General features: G+C 34.9%; 1 protein-coding gene across 3 annotated transcripts in view; it reads left to right on the plus strand.

The window, feature by feature from the left end:
- The window catches only part of LOC114336649 (dynactin subunit 1), a 102,529-nt gene that overhangs the window by 58,020 nt on the left and 26,849 nt on the right, over window positions 1-17,660 (plus strand). For all 3 annotated transcript variants that reach the window (XM_050650524.1, XM_050650525.1, XM_050650526.1), the window contains 2 exons: window positions 11,163-11,369; window positions 16,793-17,099. In XM_050650524.1, the coding sequence (XP_050506481.1) occupies window positions 11,163-11,369; window positions 16,793-17,099 (514 nt within the window). The remainder of the gene's footprint in view (window positions 1-11,162; window positions 11,370-16,792; window positions 17,100-17,660) is intronic.

The following is a 17,660-nucleotide window of genomic DNA, read 5'->3' on the forward strand; positions in this document are numbered from 1 at the left end:
GCAGACCTGTCAAAGACTTAAAAAAAAACACATGTTTGATTTGCTTCCTTACATTCCACCGCACTACCACACATTTTATAAAAATTTGCCAGTAATACAAAGGAATAATCCTCGAGCTTCAACTTCAGTGATCGGCCAACTTGAGGCTAATAACGACAGTGACGATTCGGATAATTACATAGACTAATAATTGTTTTCCCGTTATTTTATTTTTTAGTTCAGTGGACACTTAGCATAAGTCATTTTTTCCTTGTGTAAACGCATTAAAAAAGAAAAACGCTTTTCATTTTCATTAACTTTTCTTATATTTAAGTTTATCAGTATGTTACATTTCAATAAAAATTATTATTAGTACTTATATGGGAGTCGTTATTTTCTTACAAGTTTTGAAACAAGTCAATTTTCTCAGATTTTATATTTAGTGACTTAACCTGATTGGCTTCTGAGCCCTCCAAATTCAACTAAGCATTAAAAATCCATCACGTTTATATAAGTTTACAAAACTTAGTCAAAATCGATATTTTGAACTTAAAACCTTTTTACTTATCAGTACAAAATTGATATATGGGTTATATTAAATTATACAGAAAAAAATACAATTCATATTAAATAGATCAACTTAAGAACACTATAGTTTTAATTATTACTTTGTTTCTCAGTGTAACTCAAATTTCCTACTGTCTTGAACGAATTCCTCATTACTTTTCTCAGTGTAGTGTGAAGTATTACCCCTACCATTCTCTGACGGATATTTCTGTCCCCTGAATATCAAAGGAGCCGACAGGTACTTTCGCTTCTTGTTGGATGGAGTATTCTTTGCTGGAACTCAACTATCATGAATCATCGACCATTAGGCATATTATGTATTGATAAAATACTGATAACAGTGATAGAAAAATAGCATAATATTTTTGTGTTTATTAAATATCTAATAAATAAAGTTTGTATAGTGTTTTAACTTACATGAAAAATTTTTATTACAATCAACTCAATCAAGCTACGTCTTCAAGAAGTATCTATCGGTAGAACATGTTACAATAAATTTGAGTACTTATTACACTTCTCCATTCAATCTTCTGGGAAGTTCGAGTGGTTCAATCAGATGATTACTAATAATCCCAGTCCATACATTAATACTTTTGGCATTATTAAAGTAAAACGCACAAACACCATTTCTCGTAAAACAAGCTTTATCTGCACACAACACTTTACACATTTTGTTTTGAAACCATCTACAAATCCTTAAACTTCGAGGTAAATCGCCTTGGTGTACCTAAATCTTGCACTAATTATACACTATAGGTATTACGTAACTAACATGATACTTTCTATCGAAATCATGACAATACCACAACAATACGATGTATTCTCGGGTTACAGGTAATTATGATATGACTGTTTGTGTTTACAATTTTAAATATCTTCGCTATGTCAAAGTAAATAAAACTGCCGAGTTGCCAAATGTAAATTTTAGTAAAAGACATTATTTGATTCTTTTGAGGCAACAGACGACTTTAGAAAAAAAATTTATAAGAAAGTTTTAAATGGTGCATTCTACCCACACCTTTAAGGAACGCACTATTTTCCGGGGCCTTTATAGTATGTATTTTGGGATCTTTATAGAAACATCTATACCTCGTTTTTAAACTAGGAGGAGTAATTCAAATTTACCGCCCCGGCCCCGTAATGATTGTTTGTAATTGGCCAACCGCAGGCAAGTTTACTCCAATAAATTATGAAATTTTGACGCTACTGACATTTATGAAATTTTTACACGATTGGCATTTGAAATTCATAGGTTAATTAGGTTATATCGGCGATTTTTTGTTTTCTGTGCTATTCCTTTAATTTTTAGATTTGTATGTCCAGTTGCGCCAACAAATAAACGATTGATTTTTTATTTGGATTGCCCGCTTATTTTAAAATATAATAATTGTCAAAAAACTGTCAATTAAAAACAGAAATTTTAATGATTCTCCCGAAAAATATTAAATTTTTTACCATCAAATATAATAACAGAACACTTTTCTTTTCTTTCGAAAAAGGTTAAAATTTAATATTTTTTGGGAGAATCGTTAAAATTTCTGTATTTAATTTGAGAGTTTTGACAATTATACAATCCGCCCAAAAAGTATCGCACCACCTTAAAAATGGGACATTTTTAATGTCTCATATTTCCTAAACCTGTTGTTCGATTTTAGTGATTTTTTTAGTATGTTATAGTGTTACGCGATTGACTCTACTATTTTATTTATTTATATCTTTAGGCACTAAGTTTAATTTAAATAAAGGAAGACTTACTTATATTATTTTATTTACATCACTTATTTATTTTAATAATTACAAATAACACCAACTAACACATCTAATTTATTTACAACTCAAATTTATGATTTAATTAACTAAACATAATAACTTCGATAACTAATATATACATTTCATTAAATCCGATTCGAATACAATTATATCACGCGTCGCGGCTCGTTCATTGACTGACTGGCCTGTGCTCGAATTCCTGTTCTTAAATACTCTGACAGCGGTCGCCTCGAATCGCCGTGGAAGGTCTGGCCTTTACTCGTAACTCCGGAAAGCATCGAGAATAATTAGGCCGGGTTGTGAGGTGTCACATTGCCCCCTCCTTAAAAGATGGTTCCTCCTGGAACCTTGTCGGGACTGGAACTGGATGCTGGTATCTGCAACTGGACCCTCTTTTACAACTCCCAGTTGTATAAAAGTGACAGGGGACGGTCTTCTCTCCGCACCAGTAACTATGCGGATTGCAACAGACTAACACCTGGACCTCGGTGTCTTGGAAAATTTCTTCTACCATATTTCGGATAACTCTCCAGTCTAATTGGCTGCATTCTAACTTTGGCATGGCTGACTTTTGCACGTCGGACTCAACACGTGCTCTCTCAATTGAATTAATGCATCCCATACATCTTGGTAGGTAGGTTGGTCACGGACAGTGTCTTTTGTTACCAGATAGAATAGGTAACGTGATGCATCTTGGAGTTTCAATGCTTTGCCAGGAGCTGGCAGTTGGCATTGAAGTTCTGCAACTCGACCAAACTTCCTTCGGAAGGCGGATGCCAACCCTCGTGCGTCTTTGATACTGGCCGGGATGGTATGGGCCAGCGAATAGTCATCGGGAAGCGCGAGAATATCTCGCTTTTCTTCAGTGGTAACACCATGTCTTGCTTTACCGGTACCTCCGTAGGCACCCATGAACTCTTCAAAGGTAAGGTCAGGTATTCCTCGAATTTGGTTGACTTCCACTTCTTCATCTACGTCGTGGTCTCCCTCGTACGGCGCCAACCGGCTATGGTGGACTATCATCGGCTTTCCCCTAGGAATCTTGCTTATTCGGTAGATAACGTCATTGATTTTCTTGACAATGAGGTACGGACCCTCCCAGAACTGCTGCAACTTGGGAGAACAACCTGTTCGCTTCTTTGGATTATAAAGCCAGACTTTGTCGTTCTCCTTAAAACATCCCTTCTCGGCTTGGGTATCGTATCGTTTCTTCATGCGGTCGCTAGCGATCTGAAGGTTAGACCGGACCAACTCATGTATATCGTCCATTCTTCTTCGTAATTCATTCACGTAATCCTCACCAGCAACATCTTCTCCAGGTCGACATCCAAACTCTAGATCACAGGGTAGACGCATCTCACGTCCAAATAGGACTTTTGCTGGTGTTTGGCCAGTTGATTCATTAACAGCAGATCTATAGGCCATTGCGAAGAACGGAAGGTACTGGTCCCAGTCTCGTTGATGATTGGACACCATCTTTGTCAAATACTTGCCGACTGTCCTATTCATACGCTCCACCATTCCATCCGATTGCGGATGATAGGCCGTGGTCCTTGTCTTCTTCATGCCTAGTTTATCAGAGATTCCTTGAAATAGATCGCTCTTAAAGTTCCTTCCTTGGTCACTATGGATCTCCAGAGGTACTCCAATACATCTGCAATAGTGGCGGCCTTCTGGTCTGGAATTGCGTAGATCTCCACCCACTTCGTGAAGTAATCCATTATCACCAACATGTATTTGCATCCATTGTCACTTTCTGGAAATGGCCCGGCAATATCCAAAGCTATTCTTTCAAACGGACTTCCAACATTGTACTGTCTCATAGGAGCCTTTCTTTTCCGGTAGGGCCCGTTACTTGTAGCACAGGTAGTACATTTCTTACACCAGTCCTTCACATCGTCGGAACTATTCATCCAATAAAATCGTTCCCGAATTCTCTGAAGGGTCTTCTTTACACCAAAATGCCCTCCTGATGGACTGTCGTGTAACTGACGAAGTACTTCGGCTACTCTGCTCTTTGGAATCACCAACTGTGTTCTCCTCACCGAACCATCATCATTTTCTATTACTCGTTTAAGCAAGCTGTCTTCCAAGATAAATGAGTTCCACTGGGCCCAATACGTCTTAACTACTGAGCCTAGGCTTGATATTTCTTGCCAAGATGGTCGACGATTTTCTTCTTTCCATTTTCGAATCTTCTGTAAAACTGGATCTTTTTCTTGTTCTTCCTTGATCTTGGTAGGCGTCCACTCGTCGTTGACCACTGTTGTTCTTTGTACTGCTGCTTCCTTTGACTCTGTTTTGTTGCAATGGGAACATTCTGCTGGACACGGTCTTCTAGATAGAGAATCAGCGTTCCTGTGGCTAACTCCGGCCCGATGCTCGATCTTGAAATCATATTCTTGAAGTCGTTCAATCCATCTGGCTATCTGACCCTCTGGATTCTTAAACTGCATTAACCATTTAAGGGCGGCATGGTCGGTTCGGATTAGAAACTTCCTTCCGTAGAGGTATTGATAGAAGTGTTCCACTGATTTTACTACTGCTAGAAGTTCTCTTCTCGTGACGCAATAATTTCGTTCAGGTTTTGAAAGCACTTACTAAAATATCCAAGGACTCGTTCCTGTCCTCCTTGGATCTGCGACAGCACTCCTCCAATTCCCACATTGCTTGCATCCGTATCTAAGATGAACTCTCCTTCTGGCAGTGGATACCCTAATATTGGCGCTGTAATTAAATGCCTCTTCAAAGTTTCAAAGGCCGTTTGGCAGTCTCCATCCCAGCAATAATCCCTTGCTTCCTCTGTAAGTCGCGTTAATGGCTTAGCGATATCTGCAAACTTCTTAATGAATCTCCGGTAGTAAGTACATAGTCCCAGAAAACTTCTTACTTGATGTTTATCAGTTGGTTCCGGCCATTCCTTAATGGAATCGATTTTTCCTTTGTCCACGGCCACTCCTTCTTTGCTGACTATATGGCCTAGATAATTGACTTTACTTTGAAATAGCTGGCATTTCTTGGGGTTTAACATTAACTGGGCAGCTTTAAGTCGATTAAAAACGTCTTCTAAATTCTTCAGGTGGTCTTCAAACGTCTCCCCCAAAACGATTATGTCGTCTAAATACACCAGGCACGTCTTCCAAGATAACCCTCTCAACACATTTTCCATAAGCCTCTCAAATGTCGCAGGAGCATTACAGAGTCCGAACGGCATAACGTTGAATTCCCATAATCCAGATCCTGTCGTAAAGGCCGTCTTCTCCTTGTCCACTGGATCCATTTCTACCTGCCAATATCCAGACTTCAAGTCCAACGTAGAAAACAATTTACTTCCAGCCAGTGTGTCCAACGTGTCGTCGATCCGAGGCAGAGGATAACTATCTTTCTTGGTAACATTGTTCAACAAACGGTAGTCCACACAGAATCTCGTAGTTCCATCTTTCTTCTTGACCAGGACCACCGGAGAGACCCATGGGCTCGTTGAAGACTCTATCACCCCGTCTTTTTTCATTTCTTGAACAATCCTTTCAGCTTCCTCTCTCTTTGCCTGTGGTAATCGTCGAGCTGTTTGACGAATTGGCCTAGCGGTACCAGTGTCAATTTTATGTTTGACAACTGTCGTTCTTCCTGTCTTTCCTCCTTTCGGTACGAATATATCACGATATTGCCTAAGAAATTCCCTTAATTTTCTTTTTTCCATTTGATTTAGAGACTGGCCTGCAACTGCAACCATTTGGTCGAACTTGTCGTTGGAATTATCTGATGTTGTCGTCTGACGGATTATGGACGTCACGGGTACACAAGTTCCTACTTTTGTCTCCTTCTTGATGGTCACTGGGTAGTCATTGACATTAATCAATCTCACGGGAATTTCTTTAGCAGAAGTAACCAATTCCTTTCCAATTATGATTCCTCGGCCAACCTCCTCGTCGTGGTTCCATGGCTCCATCATAACAGGCGTTCCTTCTTCTACAGTTCCCTGTAGCCGCGCTACGATGATCGTTTCACTCCTCGCAGGCACAACTGTATCTTCTTTAATGGCTGCTAGCACAGTTCTGTCATCATGTGGATGAAGAAATACCTCCTCGTTGCCAACTTTGATTACCCTATTCTTAAAATCCAATTGAAATCCATGCAAATTCATTACGTCCATTCCTAATATAACATCTTCTTCTTTTCTGCTCCGATCCCCAATTGTATCTGGATTTCTCCGTGGATGTTGGCATTTTCACCTGTGGCAGTCCGCAGTCGCAACCTCGTTGGTAAGAGCTTCTTATGACTGTTTATAACTGACTGTCGTATAATGGTCCTGGTCGCTCCGGTATCCACCAACAATGTATACTTTTTACCATTTATTTCTCCACCCACATATACACTATCTTCACGACATTTCAAAGAAGCTATTAGTATGAGAGGGTCTTTGGAAAAGTTGCGGGTCGAAGCTGCCCCCCTAAGGCCGACCCGTTCTAGTTTTCCTGCTGGTGAGTCTCTTGACTGTTATTGTACCTAGGGTACTTACATGAACTTCGTACGTGTCCCATTTCCCCACAATTCCAGCACCTTATGGTCTTTGTTTTCTTGTAGGAAATGCCCTTTATCATATTGACAATCTGGTCCAGTTTGTCTTCATCCTCTTCCTCTTTCACAGTCCTAACTTTACTGTACCCGCCAGAGGCCTGGGTAGCTGATTCGTATTCGAGGGCGGCAGACAAGACATCAACCAGCGTCTTGTGACGAGCTAATCGCAGTGTTCTTTGCATTTCATGATCACGAAGGCCATCAATGAATGTTTGAACAGCCAACTTTTCCATCATGTCTTCGGGAGCTGTTGGATATGCATATCGTACCAACCTGGCAATATCGACCTCGTATTCTTGAAGAGCTTCATCTTTCTTTTGTCTTCGATTTTTAAACTGCGACTGATAGACATGCTCTAAATGTTCGTGTCCGTATCGCATATTCAGTCTCTTTTTAAGCTGCTCGAAGTCATCTGTCTCCTCTACGGCTATGGTCTGGAGGACATCCAAAGCGTCGCCTCGAAGAGCAATAGTGAGGTTTACAGCTTTTTCTTTTTCGGACCATCCGGTCGCTCTGGCCGCCGATTCGAACTGTTTCATGTAGTTGTTCCATGATGACTTTCCGTCGAAATTTGGCACCTTAACACGAGCAAGACTCACACTCCCTTCAACTATCGACTGTGGCTCCAATTTGTATTTGGTTTCATCATTTTTAATGTATGTTAAGGTGGGTTCCATACCTTTGTCTACTTTTTCCGTTTCCTGCATTTTCTTTTCTATTTCCTTGATCTTTTCTTCAAAAGTAGATTTTATGGACGATATCTTGTCGTCAAAATCCGAAGTGACTTTAGAGATTTCGTTAGTCATCTTGTTTTCAAGGGATGAAATATCACCCGAAACTTTCGAAACTTTGTTCTCTAACGATATAATGTCTGTAGAAACTTTCAAAACATCCGAGGAAACTTGGGAGATTTCACCAGAAACCTTTTTCTCTAATGATGTAATGTCTGTCGAAACTTGGGAGATTTCACTAGAAACTTTGCTCTCTGACGATGTAATGTCTGTAGAAACTTTCAAAACATCCGAGAAAACTTGGGAGATTTCACTAGAAACTTTGGTCTCCAACGACGTAATGTCTGTCGAAACTTTGTTCTCTAACGATGTAATTGACGAAATCAAAGCAGCATGATTGTCTTCAAACAAATAGGTTTCTGGATCTTGACCCTCTTCCTGAAGAGCGTTCTTTAGACGTTCGACTAGATCAGCCTTTCTCCCAGTAGAACTCAGGTCCCTTTCTTCCAATTCAAGTCTCAGGTCTGCAATTTTTAGCTTACACAAGGTAGACATGATCACACACTTTATTTATTACGATTTATATTAATTTATTTTTAAAGGTTCCACACTGTATTTAAACCGAAAATTTACGTTGATATTTATTTCAAGTATCCTCACTTCTGCACCATTTTGTTACGCGATTGACTCTACTATTTTATTTATTTATATCTTTAGGCACTAAGTTTAATTTAAATAAAGGAAGACTTACTTATATTATTTTATTTACATCACTTATTTATTTTAATAATTACAAATAACACCAACTAACACATCTAATTTATTTACAACTCAAATTTATGATTTAATTAACTAAACATAATAACTTCGATGACTAATATATACATTTCATTAAATCCGATTCGAATACAATTATATCACGCGTCGCGGCTCGTTCATTGACTGACTGGCCTGTGCTCGAATTCCTGTTCTTAAATACTCTGACAGCGGTCGCCTCGAATCGCCGTGGAAGGTCTGGCCTTTACTGGTAACCCCGGGAAGCATCGAGAATAATTAGGCCGGGTTGTGAGGCGTCACAATAGCTTTATTCTTCAAGAATATCGATGTAATAATATTGTTGCTAAACAGATAATTGTCATTGTATACCGGGTGTAACAATGATGCTGTGTTTTTTCCTCAAAGTTTGGAACACCCTGTGGAATATTCTAGCGTATACAAAATATTGAAATTAAAACTCAACTGTAACCGTAGGCCATCTAAACATGTTGCTTTTTGATTCATTCGCTTATGTTGGATAATAAAAAAGCTAACTTTAACAACTAGCAACGTTCTTCATCAATACAGGGTGTTTCTAAATAAGTGCGACAAACTTTAAGGGGTAATTCTGCATGAAAAAATAATGACCGTTTGCTTTATACACATATGTCAGCAAATGCTTCTTTTCCGAGATACGGGATGTTGAATTTTTTCTTACAAACTGACGATTTATTTATTGCTCTAAAAACGGTTGAGATATGCAAATGAAATTTGGTAGGTTTTAAGAGGTAGTTATTACGCATTTTTTGTCATACAATTAAGAATTTTATATTCACCATTGGCGTGCATAATGGTAATACGACCGGGTAATATGACCCGTATGCACGCCAATGGTAAATATGAAATTCTTAATTGTACGTCAAAAAATGCCCAATAACTACCTCTTAAAACCTAGCAAATTTCATTTGCATATCTCAACCGGTTTTAGAGCAATAATTAAATCGTTAGTTTGTAAGAAAAAATTCAACATCCCGTATCTCGGAAACGAAGCATTTGCGGACACATGTTTATAAAGGAAACGGTCATTATTTTTGAAGTTATACTTCTTTACCGGCGATAGAGGGTGATTTTTTTATATGTTAAAACCTATCAGCCCGGCGCATGCGCATTATAACTTTGTTCTTTCTGATTGGATGTTCAAATGACATGTCAAAAATTATCCGATATGGCAGCTGTGGTTTGGAGGTAAAGGTAAACAAATGTATAATATATTAGTTTTATTGTTGTGAGGACAGAAACAAAAAAGTTTATAATATTGTAGTGACTTTTAAATAGTTTTTAAAAGCAACAGGTACGTAATAATTGTTAATGTATCATGATTATAAACCTACCTATTTGATCTGCCAAAATACATAGTATGTAATACTTTTATTTATATAATTTGATTACCATCAAAATTTCTATCAATATTCACCTAATATATTGGTTTTTTGCTCTATGTTTTGTTGTATTTTTTCAATTCTAAATCATTTCAATTCAAAATTAAAATAATTTGATCAATTTTCAAAATATCACAAGTTTAATCCGTTTAGTTAGTCGATCTTCGTAAATAATGACACATAGTGACCGTGGCTAAGCGGAGAAGGCGAGTGAATTCCAATACCAACCGCTCTTATCAGCGCTGGTTCGAGTCCCAATAGAAACTTTCTTTTTTGTTTTTTTTAATACATTTTATGATTGTAAGTATATTTATTATATAATTGTATTTTCAGAAAATACGTATTTAGTTAAAAACATTTTCGACAATTAATTTTCAGACATCATTTGTGGCTTGTTTAATGTGTTTGTGTGTGTTTTATTCTTTTATTATTTTAATTTTTGGCACTGTTCTAATAAAAATGTTTGAGAAGTAGTAAGTATAAATTAGTTTAATATTTAAACAAAATATAAATAAAAAGTATATTAATTTCGTTTAAATCATATAATAGAAGTATAACTTCTTACGTGCGTACAAAGTACACACACATTCTTTTTTTCATGCAGAATTACCCCTTAAAGTTTGTCGCACTTATTTAGAAACACCCTGTATTGATGAAGAACGTTGCTAGTTGTTAAAGTTAGCTTTTTTATTATCCAACATAAGCGAATGAATCAAAAAGCAAAATGTTTAGATGGCCTAAGGTTACAGTTGAGTTTTAATTTCAATATTTTATATACGCTAGAATATTCCACAGGGTGTTCCAAACTTTGAGGAAAAAACACACCATCATTGTTACACCCGGTATACAGTGACACTTATCTGTTTAGCAACAATATTAGTACATCGATATTCTTGAAGAATAAAGCTATAACATATTAAGAAAATCACTAAAATCGAACAACAGGTTTAGGAAATATGAGAGATTAAAAATGTCCCATTTTTAAGGTGATGCGATAATTTTGACGCTTAGTGTATTTTAAAATAAACAGGCAATCCAAATCAATCGTTTATTTGTTGGTGCAACTGGACATTAGTCTTATATAAAAATACTGTTGTTTTTAGAACTCTTTAGCGACATATTAGTATAATATAGTATTTATGGATTACCGTTTAAGCCTGACACGATCGACCAAAAAAGAATATGAATCTGGTAATTTTCTAGTGAAATTTTTGGGAGTGAATCTGTATTTTGAGTTTACTCCTCCTAGTTTAAAAACGGGGTATAATTGTAAATCATTAATTTTTTTCATTTTTATCTTACAAGCTTTATAATAATACAAGTTTTTATTATTATTTTTTAGGTTGACGCAGCTTTAGGTGCAGAAGAAATGGTTGTGATATTGAGTGATCAGAAATTAACATTGGAAGAAAAAGTAGCGAAGCTACAAGAAGAAGTTGCAGATTTGGAAGTGTTGCAAGATATGAACGATCAGTTAGTTGACAGTAACGCAGAGCTGGAAGCAGATTTAAGAGAGGAACTCGACATGGCGCAGGCAGCTACTAGAGAAGTAAGCATATTATTATCCATTTATACTTATTTACGGTAAATTTTAGTGTTCTTGATATCTAGCACTACAAAAATTAATAACTGGTACATTCAACGGGAATAGTCCACAATGTTAATTAAAAATAGATACTAAATGTTTAAATGTTTTAGTTAAAGTTTTGTTTTATTCTTATCAAATATATCAGTTAATATAAATGCCACAAAAAACTGTTTTAAGAACTACAAAAATGACTTCTTTAGGCACGAGGGTGAATGTTTACATTCCCTGGCGCACGCGCACACCGACAGTATGGTATTCTTTTTCTCATGATCATCTTTCAGTGCGTCACAGTTTTTCGATTTCTTTCTAACGCATTAAATTGTATGTGACAGAAAAAAGGCACGTCGGTGATTACATTTCGTCGGTGACATTTATAACATTTATTCTAGTTATTCTAGTTGTCGATAGATGGCGCCATAATAAAAAAAATAATTTTTTTTAATTAGATAATAATATTACAAATATAATCTGTATAATTTATAAGACTATACAAATCAAAGAAAATACCATTTTATAAATGCGAGAAACACATTTGATTTGTTTTATTCCAAATTGAAAATAAAATGTGACAACTGTCAGATTTAACTAAAATGTCATGTTAGAATAAATGTCATAAATGTGTATTATCACGGACTTACCCTTTTTCCTATCATTTGTTACGCACTGAAAAATGCTCATGAAAAGGACAATATTAGTCGCTACATCTTTTAAGTTATATAGCGCAAATAAGGTGTGCGTGAAAAGATTGTATTATTAGTGTTTTTAGTAAATATATTTATTATAATTTTTATGTCTGTGGATTTGTCTTCCTCCTTATAAGTATTATTGAAAATGTTTATTTTCAACGAAAACTTTTCGTTTATAAATTTGCAAAAGTCTGTGTGTTATTGCGTCGCCGCTCCTGCAATACTTAGAGCAGGTGTATCGATGGATTCTTATGTAGTTTTGCCTTCTGAATCCAAATCTGAAAACGCCATTTCGATATATCTAACCGTCTTCGAGATAATCGAGCTCAAAGCCTAAAATGTGACGTCACAATCCGGTTATCTCCTACAGACGCACTAAACGTCAGCTCAAATGGTTGATTAGAAAGTAGGCTACTTTTTTTTAAATCTCGATTTGCCAAGCATAGGTTATTTACATTTGAGTTTGACACTTCGTGAATGTCAAACTAAATTTTAAATTAAGTATTAATAAAACATCAATGACATTTCATAGTGAATTTAATTATTATATAAAATAAATAAGATGTTCAAAAATACAATTTGAGTATAAATATTTTAAAAGCAATAATTTATTAACAGTTTTAAAAAGGTTTATACCAGTATAAATACGGCCTCCCCTTTATGATAAATGGACTGTTCCATTTGCTATAAAATATTATGTATTATACATTATACCAAATACTATGGACGTCCATAGTATTTGATTATACCTAGTCGTTCCCTAAACTCGACACAACTGGCTAGTGATTGTAGAAGGTAATTTTTTGTTTTTTGAGAATTTTGCCGAAATTGGCAAAATTACTAATTATTTAGTAATAATTATTAACTATTTAGAAATAATTTTTTTGCCGAATTGGCAAAATTATTGACTAAAATCACTAGCCAGTATTGTGTCTGTGTACATCCTTCTAATGGAAAAAAATATTTGAATATTTTTCTCAAATTATGGATACCAAGAACATTTTCATTTATAACTCTATTTTTAATTTGACAAATAAAAGTTATTCTTCATAAAAAGCTCTTCTTGTTCTAAGATTTATGATGCAACCGTGTCCCAAAAGTAGGGGAACGGTCGAATATTTCGCGAACTAAACATCGGATGGAAAAACTGAAAAATACGTGTTCAATCATTTTCAAAAATCTATCCAATGACACCAAACACCAACTCCCACTACACCCTCTGGAGGTGGGGTTAAAATCTTAAATGGAAACCCCTAGTTTTTCTTGCAGATTTGCATTCGTTACGTAAAAGTAAGCAACTTTTATGCAAGACATTTTTTTGAACTGTGGATAGATGGCGCTATAATTGGGAAAAACGATTTATCCTGATACCATAGGTAAATTATAGACAAGGTCTAATATCTCGAGAAATACACTTGCAAATAAGAAACCAAAAAACAGGTTTTTAATATTTTTCGAAAACCTATCGATAAACACTAAACATGACCCTCCAACCTACCCCCTGGAGGTGGGGTGGGGGTAACTTTAAAATCTTAAATAGCAACCCCCACTTTTTATTGCAGATTCGAATTCGTCATGAAAAATTAAGCAACATTTATTCGAAACATTTTTTAAAAATGCTGATAGACGGCACTAATAAATCGTATTTTTCCAATTAAAGCGCCATCTATCAACAATTCTAAAAAATGTTTCGGATAAATGTTGCTTAGTTTTTCATGACAAATCCGAATCTGTAATAAAAAGTGGGGGTTGCTATTTAATATTTTAAAGTTACCCCCCACCCCACCTCCAGGGGGATGGGTTGGAGGGTCATGTTTAGTGTTAATCGATAGGTTTTCGAAAAGTATTAAAAAAATTTGTTTTGTTTCTCATTTGGAAGTGTATTTCTCGAGATATTAGACCGTTTCTATAATTTACCCATGGTATCAGAATAAATCGTTTTTCCCAATTATAGCGCCATCTATCCACAGTTCAAAAAAATGTCTTAAATAAAAGTTGCTTACTTTTACGCAACGAATCCAAATCTGCAAGAAAATCTAGGGGTTTCTATTTGAGATTTTAAAGTTACCCCCCACCCCACCTCCAGGGGGTGTAGTGGAGGTTGGTGTTTGGAGTCATTGGATAGATTTTTGAAAATGATTGAACACGTATTTTTCAGTTTTTCGATCCGATGTTCAGTTCGCGAAATATTCGACCGTTCCACTACTTTTGGGACACCTTGTATAAAATTTTATTAATTTTATACGAGGTATATAAAAAATATGAATTTCGATCAAGAGTAAACTACCTTTATAGTTCATAACATTTAAATTAGAATGATATAATTGCACATTAAAACATAATTATTAATAATTCTAAACTACTTTTCATAATAGAAATAAATATACAAAGTTTTCGTTATGACAATGCTCGCATTTTCAGCTTGTTAATTAATGTATCTGTCACCGTGATTATTATTATGTCCGAGAAATTATCGACTGAATACAAAAGCGGTGGTAGCTGATCGGTAGAGCATTCGCCTAGGGATCGAGAGGTCCCCTGTTCGAAACCTGACAAAGTCATATCTTTTTTTTTTTTTATTTTTGGTATTCTTTTTGTTCTTTCTAAAATTAGTTTAATATTGTTTAATATTTAAATACAATACAAAAAAATTGTTTAAAGTAGATAGGTGTATTGATTTCGTTGAAATCATAATATGAAGTTAGATTATATTATAATCGAAATATAACTTCTTACGTGCGTACAAAGTACACACACATTTTTTTAAGTTATACTTCTTTAGGCAAGAGGGTGAATTTTTACATTCCCTGGCGCATGCGCACACCGACAGTATGGTATTAGTCGCTACATATTTTAAGTTATGTAGCGCAAATAAGGTGTGCGTGAAAAGAATATATTATTAGTGTTTTTAGTAAATATATTTATTATATTTTTTATGTCTGTGGATTTGTCTTCCTCCTTATAAGTATTATTGAAAATGTTTATTTTCAATTAATGTTTCTGTCACCGTGATTGTAATTATGTCCGAGAAATGATCGACTGAATACAAAAGCGGTGGTAGCTGATCGGTAGAGCATTCGCCTAGGGATCGAGGGGTCCCCTGTTCGAATCCTGACAAAGTCATATCCTTTTTTTTATTTTTGGTATTCTTTTTGTTCTTTCTAAAATTAGTTTAATACAGTCGAACTCGCTTATTGGAATAGCATTTGTGCCAGGCAAAAATATTCTTATAACCGGGATATTCTAATAACCGATCATTGGTGGCTAGTCGAAATAAGTGTACCGAATATACGTAATAATGTTATTTACATACTAAGCCAATGTGTAGTTTTACATACTATGCCAATATGTAGTTTTACATACTATGCCAATATGTATATCACATTATATATATATATATATATATATATATATATATATATATATATATATATATATATATATATATATATATACCTACATAATCAGTATATGTAAATGGTTTTGGGTCTTTTTATGTCAATAATACAGTAGTGTAACTACTACTTATCTATGTGTTAAATACCAAATTACATTATATGCATGTGAATGAATACAGTAGGTAATTAATATGAAATGTATGCAATATGTAGATATGTAAATATTTTCTTATTAAAATGCATATACAACAAAATTACTTATTTTTTCTTGAGAAATTATCGGTAATTATAGCTTTTTTGATGTTAATCCGTGTGGTCATCCTTAATCCATTGGTTGAATCGAAGTTTTATTGGCAAGTAAAGAAAGATCTTTTCTTTTCGAATTTAACAAAGCCATAATTCACATCTTCCAAACAAGTAGGTAAATACTCTCTCTGGGTGAATTCTAATAAACTACAACAGTGGGTGAGAATATGTACAGAACTTTGTAGACAAATATAAATTACTTTATGACCCATCATTTGTCGGCGTCGGCTAAAGATCGAATTGGTACTCATAACAAAGTAATAAATATTTGTTACCCTAATACTATCTAATCCAGCACTACAGGCCCGTGACGATAAACCATAATACCAAACATAATTTAAATTTTTAGTAAATTCTAAAAAAAATATTCTTTGACCTACAAAATATGCTAATAAGCGGTATTATCTAATTAGAACCATTGGAATAATATTCCAATAAACGAATAAATTTATTAAGGAGTAAATAGAAACGTTTCGGGACCTCGAATTTCTATTCCATAAACCGGGATATTCCTATAACAGGGATTCTAATAAGCGGGTTCGACTGTATTTAAATACAATAAAAAAAACTGTTGAATATGTCGTTGAAATCATAATATGGATTATATTATAATAGAAGTATAACTTTTTACGTGCGTACAAAGTACACACACATTCTTTTTTCCATTAATTCTGCATGTTCGTTACTTAAATATATCTACTATTATTTAACAGGCCCATCTATAACAAAAAATTCACATGGGCAATACAAACTGCAAAAAATGGAACAGCACTTGGCCCCCATGAATGTTTATTATTGAATTATTCTTCATCCCTGACCCCATTTTCCACTGGAGGTTGGTTACCCAATATCCAGTAGGGTTGCTCAGGTTACCGGTGTGTACCAACTTTGTCTTATGTCTGATAAATTTTACGTCAAAAACGCAAAATAAACTAGATCCTATTTGTTCTAACCTAATTGTACACAGTCGGTATAAACGAATATTTGATTTTAGGCTTTACGAGATAGAGATGCAGCTTTAGAAACCATAGCTGACAGAGAACAAACAATAAGCAAATTCCGACAATTAGTTCATCAACTTCAAGAGCAATCGTTGGATCTCCAGCATCGTTTAGAGAATGAAACTAGTAAACCCGTATCGGCCCTTCCAGAAATAATTGATTTCAAGAAGATGTTCACAGAAACAAAAGCGCACATTAAAGCTATAGATTTAGAGTTAAGAAGGATTGATGTCACCCAATTGCAGCAGCATATTAAATTTTTGAGTTCGTATATGCCGGATTCTTTCATGACAAGAGGAGGTAAATTTATTACTCTAAAAAGTTCATAATTGAATTTGGTGTTAACATTCCTTGATTCTCTCCTTTTTTGTTTTTTGCATGTTTCCTCGTCGTCATCTTCACCGGAAGATTAACAAAACTCTGTATTTTGTTTTATTTATGGAAAGGACACCGCACACATCTTATGGAAAATGTAACGTCACTCAAATACAATAAAACTTACATGAATAGATTCGTCTCGAAATTACAATAATTTCATATAATTGCGCTTACTCTGAATTTTTAGTAATAACGGCGTAAATTGATATAAATAAATCTAAAATCAAATGGGTATGTATTTACTACATACGTTAGAGTGAGAAAAGAAATTTTGTGAAAAGGCAGTTCATAAATCTTTCTGCAGGTATTAAGGTATCTTATCTTATAGATAATAAATGATAATCCACTTCTGGTGACGCACCGCAAATAAGGGTCAGTCTCACGCTTAGTTAAGCTGTTTTTAATGGCGATAATATATTGTTGTATAATTTTTTTTTGAAAAATTTAGAAAATAAATTTATATGAGAGACCACGAAATTATAA

The sequence above is a fragment of the Diabrotica virgifera genome, chromosome 5 (assembly GCF_917563875.1).
Source record: "Diabrotica virgifera virgifera chromosome 5, PGI_DIABVI_V3a".
NCBI lineage: Eukaryota > Metazoa > Arthropoda > Insecta > Coleoptera > Chrysomelidae > Diabrotica > Diabrotica virgifera.